Here is a 12,020-nt window from a genome sequence, read left to right as displayed (position 1 = left end):
TTTGCTTGGATAAAGAGCATGTTTTCTTTTTATGGTAGTGTTTTTTGTTTCTCTTCTAAATTGTTCTTCACCTTTGTAAATTTGCATTTCTGGGGCCATTACCAGTTGTCTCTGACTTTTGTCATGCCACTGGACTCTGACGACTCTGGAGGAGAGAGCAAGGCTGATGACTTTGTACAGCTCTGCCTCACTTAAATTCAATTCACGTGCAAACCAAGACATCACCCTTGCAATGTCATTGGCTCTCTTGGAGAACTAAGAATGAACAACAAACAACAACAATTTACATTCCCAATTGATTGTTCACTCTTCGGTTTCTTTGGTGAGATTTGCCATCACAGATTCAAGTATTTCTATTATTTTTGCTGTGCAGGCCATAAATTCTGCTCTCGTAATTCTCATTTCTTTTTTCAGCCACTCTGTTGTGGTTCCATGTTCTCCTCAAATTCCACAGGATCCTCTGTTCCATCAAGTGTAGGATCATAGTTGTGTTCATGGATGTCTAAACTTGTTTATTAGATCTGGAAGCCATATTCTTTCTGTTGTTAATGTCTTCCCTGTTAATCTATCTGCTTATATTCAGGTTCTTTGAGTTTTCTTTCACTAGAATTCTTTGGCTGTGATAGCTCAGAAAACAGAACAATTCACAATGGCCTTCAATCCTGTGCATTATTCTTCCTCTTTTGCAGTGATGAGGGCATCATGGTGGGAAAGGAAGACCACTAAGTATTAGTTTGTAGACTGTCCATAAACATTATCTCACTGTTAGTACCCTAGATCCTCATCAAGCGACCAATAAGTTGACATTCTTCTGAAGGAAGTGAATCATAAACATGTTAAAATTCTTGTACTTCAAATGAATTATGAAGATATAAGGTATATAGTTCATATTTATCATTAACACTTAATTGACTTTATCTTCGTTCTTCTATGATAGCTAGCTAAGAAACTTGGTAGTGAGGTAATGGAAATTTTGATGAGGAAGCAGGAGTAGCTTATGAACAATGGACACTAAGGAGGTACCAATTGGGGACCCTGGACAACCACATAAGGAGAGAGAAATGAATAGTATAGAAATGGGAAGTGTGTAAGCCCTCGTGGGAGTCAAATAACATTGCTAGGACCAATGGTAATTCATATGGTCTTGCTCCAATATTTCCAGAAAAAAGCAGTGCTGTAAAGAGCTACCAGAAAGGAATGCCAGTGTGGAGGAGGAAGCTTCAGGTTCCCTCCAGCCCCACTCCTCTTTTCCTATATTACAGTACCAAAGTACTCAGTACAGAGAGCTTATACTCTCTCCAATTTTTTTCCTTCCTTCACTTATAATATACTTTTTAATCCTTAAACATTATTCTGCTCACTTTTATATTAAAAAATTTAAATATGATTTTATTTTCTTACATATTACATAATTCAAATAAGTATATAAACTGAACATATACACATATGAAATAAGTATATCATCTATTTTGAACCCTTGATCCCAAAGTCATCAGTCAAAAGGATTCATTTATGCCTAAATTTGCACATTTCTCTTCTGCCTGATCAATGACTCCCTTACGATGCATTTTAAGGGAAGCAATCTAGCTGGAGATATGTTTTTTAGGCATTGAATTGCTCATGCTATTCATTCAAAAATCACAAATCTTTTAACCAGACATTTCATGGGGAAAACTTATAGGTAATTACTACCATAGGTATATGTTGTCTTTGTCATTTGTAAGTTAGATTTTTTGCGGGGGGGGGGAAATACTCAGGTTCCTTTCAATCTCCAGACACAACCAAATGATGTAAGTACCTATTAGTAAGGATCTGGAGAGTTGAGCTTTTGCCTGGCAAACTTTCCCACAATGTACTTCTCTTTTTTTTATTTTTAGGCAATTGGGGTTAAGTGACTTGCCCAGAGTCACACAGCTATTAAGTGTCAAGTGTTTAGTCTGAGGCCGGATTTGAACTCAGGCCCTCCTGACTTTAGGGCTGGTGTATCCACTGCGACACCTAGCTGTCCCTCACAATGTACTTCTTAAGTGCCCTGCTTTTTATAAGTGCATCTGTGTACCCAGGGAGAACCTTTTCCAGTCAGATTTCATCCTGTTGTGATGGTACTCAGTGGATGCTTAAAGTTAAAAGCTGAGAATTCTTCTTCAGCTGCAATGCTTAGATTTTTCATTCTGGCTTGTATTCTTCCTGTTTGTTTAAGCCAAAGAAAGCTCTTTTCTACTAAGGTAAATGTGGCTTCTTTACCCCAGATCTTGCTACATAAGAGCGATAGACAAAAGGAATTTGTCTTTCTATTTTTGCTATATAGGTTCTGTAGTTAGCTGTCTACACCATCTTCTCTGTTGTCAGTCCCTCCTCTCATTGGCATCGCTTCCATCTCAATATGTTCTGGGACTGGATCCCTGCAAAACAGAAAATTCATTAGTGTCAGAAGGTCAAGTATCTCCTGAGCTCAAACCAGCAAGTATTTATTGACCTTTTTGTATGTGTAAAGCATTATGCTGGATGCTGAAAGGAAGTTCAAAGTATTATATAATAATAATTTGTATAAAGTACTGAAGCATAGAAAACACATTTACTCTACTCCTTGGTTTTCGATAGCCCATCTTGATTCCTTTAGAAATCATAGGACTTCATAGTTGAAATGGACCTTCACTCCGCAATATGTGGGCCAATGGCCTAGATAACTTTTTTCCTGGAGATGAACTGGATATATGAGTTAATAATACCTGTGAATGTATTTTGACTTCTTTGGAGGAAAGCTGAGATGTGCCAAGCCATATTGAATACAATTTTTGACTTGTGAATTTGACAACGTAGGACCAAACAGCTCCTCTATACTCATGTGGCCCTATCTGGGGACAATGAGAGCAGGGCAGGCTCCACCTTCCACTTGGAGCTCTATTAATTAGGCTAAGTGACAGCAGGGTCACAGCCTGCAACCATCTTGGTGGCTGGCAATGGAATCACAGAAGACAGCAACTCTCCATTTTCTGATAAGGGAATTAATTTCTCTTATATGGAATGAAGAATGAATTCTGCTATTTTTCTCTTGTGCTACTTACCTTCTTCTGAAGCAGAACACATATAATGCCAGAGGAGCTGCCAGGATACTTATGAAAAGAACCACTGGAAGAGAAACACAAAACAATGTTTGTGTCATGATAAATCCAAAGATCTAATTTATGTCTAAGATCCTGAAAATTCTTTACAATTTGCAACCAGCTTATTCTTGGTATTGAATTCTTCTCTGAGTGTCTGTGGTAGAAGGAGCTCTATATAATCCCACACATCTCAGTCACCTTATCCCTGATCCCTTTTATACATGTCTTCCTCCTACTCTCCAGCTATTTGCTCCCTTCACAATATAAATTGCCCAAATAAACAGAAGAGGAAATAGAATACTTAGCCCTGCCTTAGAAAAAGAAATGAAACAAGCCATAAATGAGCTCTCTAAGAAAAAAATCCCCAGGACCAGAAGGATTTACAAGTGAATTCTACCAAATATTTAAGGAACAATTAATTCCAATATTATATCAACTATTTGAAAAAATAGGCAAAGGACCCCTACCCAGTTCCTTTTATGACACAAATATGGTTTTGATATCTAAACCAGGGAGAACAAAAATAGAGAAAGAAAACTATAGACCAATTCCCTTAATGAATATCGATACAATCTGAACTCTTTCTAAGGAGGATAATGTTTCCAGAAGGGTAGAAACTGGCTTCATTGTCTCCTAGGCTAGTGCCTTCCCTCTGAAATTAACTTTTTTTTATACTTATGTTCTATTATCCTTCATTCTCCTCGAGTGGAGAAGGCTGATTCACCAGCTAATATATTTTATTAAATATTATTTCATTATAAGTGTAAATTTAAAAAAATATAACTCTCAAGATATATGATGTTCCTCAGTGCAAATGTCTTCCTTAACCCACACCTAAAAAATACTTAATGAGAGATTGTCTAAGAAGATAAACATTAGAATATCAGGATATCAGGGCTGGAAGGGAGGTAGAAGATCATTTAGTCTAATTGCCTCATTTCAACAGATACGGAAAAGGAGACCCAGAGAGTGAAGTTAATAACAGGACCTAAATTTTTCAGTCCAAGGCTCTTTTCATGACCCCATAGGAAAAAGAACATGAACATAGATACATGGAGAGATGTCATTTTTCCTTCTTCCATTGTTGCTTTTATTTTATTTTTGGCTGGGGGAATAAAAAAAAAGAGAACATAGTATTTAGAGAGAATAAATTATTCAAACAGGAGAGGAAGACTTTAAGTATATATATGCTTCTTGTGTGATTTAGCCAAGAGGCATAAGAATAAAAGAGTGGGATAGTAAGAGGAAAAAGTAGATGTCTCAAGGAGAACGGAAGGGAGACATGAAAGGTATCCAAGGCTTTAGGATGAGATGGGAGGTATAGATAGGACACAAGTTTCCATAAGCACTAAATGTGTAGGGATGTACCCTCAGAATTTTCAAATGAAACCCTTTCAGGCACCAAACAAAAGTGGAGACTTGGACATTTCAAGAAACTGTGATTTAATAGGTATAGACACTCTACTGAAACATCACAAAACTCTTAACCTTAGGAGTCTTTATGAGTTTTTATGACTGAAAAAAATTTAGCAACCCAAAGCCAGCTTTTATCTTGGGCAATTACCGAGTCTATACCCAAAGCATATCCAGAACTTTGATCTGCTGGAATCATGTTTAAGAATTCAGGCTTACCCCCAAACTCTAAGCAATTTAAAAACCAAGAATGGTCTCACAGAAAAGATAATGAAAGGTTGCTCCCTCTTCCCAGCAGAGACCTGGGGGACTATGACAGTAGGACGTTGAGTCCACTGTTAGTCACTGTATAAGATTAAATATATGTATAAGGTTTCTTTGGTAAAAGGACTTGTTTCATTTCTGGGGGGAGTAGAGGAGCATTTCCAGAAATAACTCAATAATCTATGATGTAAAAACAAAACACGTGAATAAAATTTTTTCTTTTTAAAAGAATTCCCATTTCTTTCCATGTCACAATGAGGCATCAGACTTTAATGGAAGAATATAACGTGTAATTAATATAAAGTAGTCAACTGTAAAAAATCCAAGATCATGGCATACATAAATTCTTAGTAGGGTAGGAAGATGGGGGAAGACATGCATGAAGTCTAGTAAAAAGAGAGTCAAAAAGTAAGATTTGTTTAGTGTTTATCCAGTATTGCTCAGGGTGTTCTAATGATCAGTAACAGTTACACTAGACAAACAGTCCTAGAATAGAGAAGGCTGATTAACCAGCTAATAAGTCTTGATGGGAATCTCACTTAACACTTAACTGTTTTTGTTCTAATTCTATGTTACCAAAGATTCTGACCTACAGTTTGGTCTCCTGAGTAGAACTACCCAGAGTCAGTGCTTTGTGTAATGATAATGTATGTTATAATGTATGAATTATCTTGCCAGCTATAACTTCCATTATAAAAATTGGTTTTCTATTTTTATAAACTAATATTGTATGGTTAATATAAACTTGGAACCAAATAATCTCTGTGTTTACTGGTAAAATCAAGTCCCTAAGCAGGCAAAACTGAGGACCAGACCTGTGATAACCTCAATGAGGTATTGCTACCTTGTGAGTCCCAATCTGAGAAACAATCTTTTAGTTGTAGTAATAAGAATTCAATCTGTAGGTAGAAGAGAGAAGGAGTAGGCTAGGGATCAAACAGCAGCTTTAAGAGTCATTGTGTAATAGTAACAAGCTCCAAATCAATTCAGTTAGTCTGACTTGACATCGTCAACCCTCAAAAGCATGAAACATACAGTGAGTAAGATAACCACAACAATGTATAAAAGTCACCTAAATGTGTAGAGAAGTAGCCTCCAGATGTGCAGTCATTGAGACAGATAACTGCAAAGAGGACAAATGACAAGGCAGGCAATTATGATTGATTCTTGTGACTCAGTGATAAATCAGATCCTAGGGAAAATAAATTATGAAGGAGGCAGTAAGGCCAGGCAACATTGATAGAAAAGATTTGCTTTTTCAAACTTGAATGAAACACTAACTTTTATGTCACAGAAGCTAAAAAAGAAAGGCTAGACTAACAAATAGTCTCTATTAGTCACCTAGGTATATCTTCACATTAGACAATAAGGTTAGCATTCCCTTTACTGTAAGAGTAAAGAGAATAAGAGTTATTGGAAAAAGCAAGTGGATGCTAATAATCTAGTTTCTCTTTCATAATACTTGCTTCCTGTTTTTGTTCAGTTACTAAAAATAATTTACAATTATTAAAAGTGAAAGTGAAAAAAGGGAGGTGGTGAGTAGGGGAGACACTCCTCGGCTAAATTTTGTGACTGAAACACAAACCCATAGTCTCTTACATTTTTTTCCATTACATCAATACCCTACCCTCATATGAAAAAATTCAGAGTTAGAGCTAAGCTCATGAATTTACATACCAGCTGCCCAACTGTTTTACCTACTGAGCTTATTAGATGGGTGTGTGACCTAGAAAAGTTGGAGATGCAGGGAAGTAAGAAGAGTTGAAGAAATCAGGGTATTACCATTGGAGAGAAGGTGAAAGAGGCCAGAAACTCCCTTTTCCTCACGATATTCTATTTGCTATGGACCGTGAAATTGTGGTCTCTAAGCATTTAGGAATTCAACATATTTATGTTCTGCAGTAATGATTGTGAGGGAAAAGGAAAAACAGTTTGAGATGGTACTGAAGCAAAGATGTCCTTGTCAGTGGTCCTCTTGCCCCAAGCTACTGTTGACTTTTTCTTGAACTCAGGCTAGGGTCACCAGCACTAGACTAGTTCTGGGCCTAGTGGTATAAGGCTGGACAGCAGTCCAGGAGAGGTGAGAATGATCAATGATCAAAAATTATTTTATATTTAAAAAATGTTAAATAATTTCATTTCCCCCCCATTACATGTAAAAACAATTTTTTTACATTCGTAGTTTTTTTTTAAATTTTGAGTTCCAAATTCTCTCCTTTCTTCCCTTCCCCCCTCCCTGAGATGGCAAACAATCTGATATAGATTATACATGTGCAATCATGTAAAACATATTTCCATATTAGTCATTTGGTGGAAGAAAACAGAATGAGAGCATTTTAAATTAAAACACATACATTTTGAGAACTCCAGACAGCAGAGCTTGAAAAAAATTCTAAGTAGTACCAGACTAAATGACTAAAGTGACACAAAGCCAGAAATTTTCATTATTTGTGGTAGGTATACTCATTTCTTGGAAATGTGGTAAGGAAGAGGCCTCATGTTACTGAAATCAATGTGTAACATTTCTTGGAAACTTGGGTTGGGTATGCTCAAGGCTTTCCCCTCTAGCAAAGTAGGAAAAAGCTGGGACTAGAAGGATCCAGTTTGGATGGCCAGAAACTTCAGGTCAGTTGGGCAAGGTCAGGGGTACTACACAGGGCAGGGTCCAAATCAGAAGTGTAAGTTGGTATCAAAGAATCAATAGAGTTCAAAGGGCAGATGAAGAGATGCCATACAGGGTCAGGCTGAAGTTTCAGACAACAACGAGGATCCAAGTATAACAAAGACATGCCTCTACCTGCCACACTGCAGATATCAGAGTGCTACCACTTTCCCCTCAAAATACTTCCACTGGACAGCTAGTATTCCATCACTGCTAATGTTATCTAACAGCCAAAAAAACTAGCATTATTGAGTCCCTACTAAGAGCCGTGCTACAGACACTGAGGATACAAAGAAAGGCAAAAGACAACTCTTAAGGAGCTCATAGTTTAGTGGGGGAGACAGCATGCAAACAACTAAGTACAACAAGCTGTATGCAGGATAGGACTGGGAGTAGTCTCAGAGAGAAGGCACTAAGATTAAGGAGATCTGGGAAAGACTTCTTCGAGAAGGAGGGACATTAGCTGAAACTTGAAGGAAGCCAGGGAAGTTCAAAGGCAGAGCTGAGGAGGAAGAACATCTCAGGCATGGGGGTTGGCAAGTGCAAACATTTAGTCAGGGAGATGGAATATTTATTGTGTGAGAGGAACAGCAAGGAGAACAGTGTAGAGTATGTGTATGTGTTGGGGTCAGGGGGTTGGCAATGTAAGAAAAATACAAAGGTAGGAAGGTAATGAAGGGCTTTGAAAGCCAAAGACAGGATTTTATATTTTATCCTAGAGCTAATAGGGAGCCACTGAGGGTGACTGAATGGGAGAAGGTGGTGGTGTGGAGATGGACTGGAGAGAGGAAAGACTTGTGGCAGACAGATCAACCAGCAGGCTCTTTCAGTAGTCCATGTTTGAGGTGATGAGGGCCTGTATCAGGAAGGCTGCATTGTCAGAAGAGAGAAAGAGGCATATATGAGTGATAGGTAGAATGAATAAAACTTGCACGTGGAGGGGGATGAGAGAGAACGAGGAGTCAAGGATAACAATTAGGTTGTGAGCTTGGATGATTGGGAGGATGGTGGGGCCCTTAACAGTAATAGGGAAGTTAGGAAGAAGGGAAAGGTTTTTTTGGGCAAAGATAATAAGTTCAGTTTTGGACAAGTTGAATTTAAGATGTCTACAGGATATCTGGTCTAAGATGTTCAATAGGCAGCTATAGATGTGAGACTGGAGGTCAGAAAAGAGATTAGGGCTATATAAATAGATCTGAGAATTACCTACAGAGAGATGATAATGGAATCCATGGAAGCTGACAAGATCACCAAGAGAAATAGTACAATATACAGAGATAAGACAAGAAAGCCCAGGACAGAGCCTTGGTGGACAATCATGGTTAGTGGGCAAAACCTGAATCCACCAAATCCACCAAAGGAGAATGATGAGTGGTCAGACTTGTAGAACTAGGAGAGAGAAGTGTCTCAAAAATCTAGAGAGAAGAGAATACTACACACTAAAATAACTATAGCTGGATATGCACTAAGGTTTACTGGTTGTACGCCAGTGTGCACGCATGTGAGGAGAGGCCCAGAAACACTGGATGAACTCCCATGTGTCTGGGAGTTACAGTTGATAGACCACCAAGGTTTGCTATCTGGACAAATAAACAAGAAAGCCCTTTTGACTTGGTTCCCTAGCTTCTTTGAGGGTCTTTTAAAGCAGGAATTCTGAATACCTGGCCACACTTACGCTTATGCATGCAAAGCCTACTCTGGAGGTCAGGAATAATTATCTCTGCACCATTTATAGGTATCTTTGGTGGATGCTATCTGAGCTGCTTTCAATTTTTGGAGGTTTCAGCACCAGCAGGGAGGTTGAACAATTCAGCTATAAGGCAGAAATGCTGAAGCTATTGAAGAAGTCTGTTTTTTTTTTGTTCAGGCACAGACCTCACAGGACTGAATAGTCTAGTTGATGTCATGACTCCCAAGGATAAGGTCACCAGAATTCGCATGTGTTACACCGTTTTTTTTTTCCCAAAACATATCCTTAGGGTGATGGGATGGAGGCTCAGAACAAGTGTCATATATCCCTTAAAACCTCAACAGAAATTTAGCTGAAAAACTGACCCTTCTTTTGTATACAGGCATGGCATCAAATACTGCCACAAGAGAGATTTTGAGGTGTTTTTTGTTTGTTTATTTTTGGACGAGAGCTGCCTAATCTTGCTGACTCTGTACTGTCTCATGGAACCTGACCAAGTCTGTCATACATACTAAAAGGTATTTGTGCTTCTGCCCATGTTCATATTTGTGGATGCCTTATGTGTTATACATTGGGAGTTCTATGCCAAACTGGTCAGCCTATAAACATTTATTAAGTGCCTACTTCTGGCCTACCTCTTAAATGAATGTCTGCCAATTAGGGTTGCTTTTCACTTGTCAGGGAGCCAGAGACTTCTTTTTTGTCTTTAGTCACCAAGAGAGACCACTGACCATAAATTTATTGATTATTAGATGGCCTAGTTAATATATTGATTTTTAATACCCAAAGCTATGTCTCTCAGAATTTTATTCACAATAGTGCCTAGGTTTCAATCCTAATACACTGGGAAAATGGTGTTGTCCTCCACAGTAATAGGGAAGATGCTGTGGGTGGGTGTGGGGGGGGGTCGGGATTTAGAGAGTAAGATAAGGAGTTCAGTTTTGGACATGTTGAATTTAAAAGTCTAATAGACATCAAGTTCAAGATTCTGAAAGGTGGTTGGAAATATGAAATTCTACATCAGCAAAGAGGTTCCAGTAGATTATGAGAATCACCAACATAGAGATGATCATTAAATCCATGGAGCTGATGAGATCACCAAGTGTAGCAGTCTCGAGAGGGAGAAGCATATATGGTGAGTGCAATTCAAGGTACCTCACGAATTATCAGCTTCTAGATCCCATTGTGGATGAAATCTGCAATAATTCCATCCATTTGCTCGAGGGCAGCCTCCAGCATGTGACTAGCATCTGATGCTAGTTGCTCTTCAGTTTACTCAGTTTCTTCCTCTTCATTCTGACTCCTGATAATGGTTCCCTGACCGGATCGAGTGCGTCCTCTGAGCTCAGGATGGCCGGCTCCTCGGAGGAGCGCCCCAGCACAGCGCCATAGGGTGCTGGGACAGCAGGCCACTGTTCCTTCCACGAGTTGGAGGAGGGGACCAGCACCAGAAATGTTTTCTTAACCCTTTTCCTTAGCACTGGACAGAGACCAAGCCTTAGACTAATGGTCCAAGTTTGTAAGCAGGGGCTTAAATGTTGCCAGCTACTTTTGTAATTCTTATCATTCCTTGAGGAAAAGAGGTGCTTCCTCCACAAGGCAAACCAAATACTTTTGGGGAAAAGACAATGCTTCATTTTTGGTAGGATGAATTTGATTTGTCTGATCATAGTGGGTTAATCTGAGTGGTTTGGCAGGATTTAATTGTTAATAAGTTAGAAACAAAATGATAAAAAGAATTAAATTCAAAAAGAAAAAAGGAAGATTAGGACAGACTATGAAGTTGCAGATTCTTATGCAAGAAACCAAATTAGATAAATGATTTATCTGGCAAAAAGAGAAACTGAGCCTGCATTTATTAAGCACCTACTCTGTGCCAAGCACTGTGAAGCAGTGGGGATACAAAAAAGGGCAAAAATAGTCCCTGACTTCAAGGAGTTCACAATCTAATGAGTGAGACAACATGTAAACCATAAGATATAGATACATACATATATATATATGATATAAATTGAAGATAAATTCAGAACATCATGAGGGATGAAGAAAGACTTCTTACTGAAGGTAGGATTTTAGCTGAGACTTGAAAGAAGTCAGGGGAGCCAACAGGGACAGAATTTTCCTTCAATAGCCCCACTGTTGTACCTGCCACATTTACCAGTTACATGATGCTGGGAAACCAGTCAAGATACACAGGGCAGCATACAGAATGAGTCTTTTTGTTGTTGTTGTTGTTAACATACAAATTGATTATATTCAAATGATAAAATGTCATGACTATGAATATGAGATGAGGTAGAGCTTATGTTACTGCCAAAGCAAGCTTCAAAACAATCACAAAAACACTGCTCAAAGATTCTGCAACTAAATACTGTTAATCACCAAAGCTGTTGCTGAAGGCCAAGGTCTTCAATTCTGGGGTCACATATCCCACTGTAAAGGAACTTTTGCTACAACCGGAGTTGAAGGAAAAGGTCACGGTAACTGGGCCAGTGCCCTCTTCCCTCCCCAAAGAAGAACAGAGGCTACTCCAGAGCAAAGAGGCTATGCTTGTGGTAGTGTCTATCCCCTCTGAGAATAAGACTTTGAGCACTGGTTGTATGAAGGAGGGGTTGCTGGCTGAAAGAGAGAGACAGATAGACAGAGATATAGAGACAGAGACAGAGAGAGAGGAGAGAGAGAGAGAGAGAAATATTTGTTTGTTTTTGTCTTTTATGTGTGTCTCTGACGAAATTTGTTCAGTAAAAACTGTTCAGGCCTTAAGAGAATTGAAATGATTAGTCCTCATGAGTTCCTTCCTGGAGGGAATTGGGAAAGATTTAGCTAGAAATGTGAGATCTATAGTTATTGAGGCTTGGAAGCAGCTAGCTTCCTTATTGTTGGCGCC

The 12,020-nt window shown here is 38.7% G+C and overlaps 1 protein-coding gene across 1 annotated transcript in view; it reads right to left on the bottom strand.

Moving 5' to 3' along the window:
• Positions 1–1,936: 1,936 nt before the first annotated feature.
• The window catches only part of IL15RA (interleukin 15 receptor subunit alpha), a 52,389-nt gene continuing 42,305 nt past the window's right edge, over positions 1,937–12,020 (bottom strand). Inside the window, 3 exon segments of the mRNA XM_027858952.1 lie at positions 1,937–2,344; positions 2,347–2,402; positions 3,066–3,129. Of these exon segments, the coding sequence (XP_027714753.1) occupies positions 2,301–2,344; positions 2,347–2,402; positions 3,066–3,129 (164 nt within the window). The 3' untranslated portion in view covers positions 1,937–2,300.

This window comes from Vombatus ursinus, unplaced genomic scaffold, assembly GCF_900497805.2.
Source record: "Vombatus ursinus unplaced genomic scaffold, bare-nosed wombat genome assembly UNPS02013950.1, whole genome shotgun sequence".
Taxonomy (NCBI): domain Eukaryota; kingdom Metazoa; phylum Chordata; class Mammalia; order Diprotodontia; family Vombatidae; genus Vombatus; species Vombatus ursinus.
Note: the sequence above shows the minus strand (reverse complement) of the source record. Positions and strands in the feature narration are given on the sequence as shown.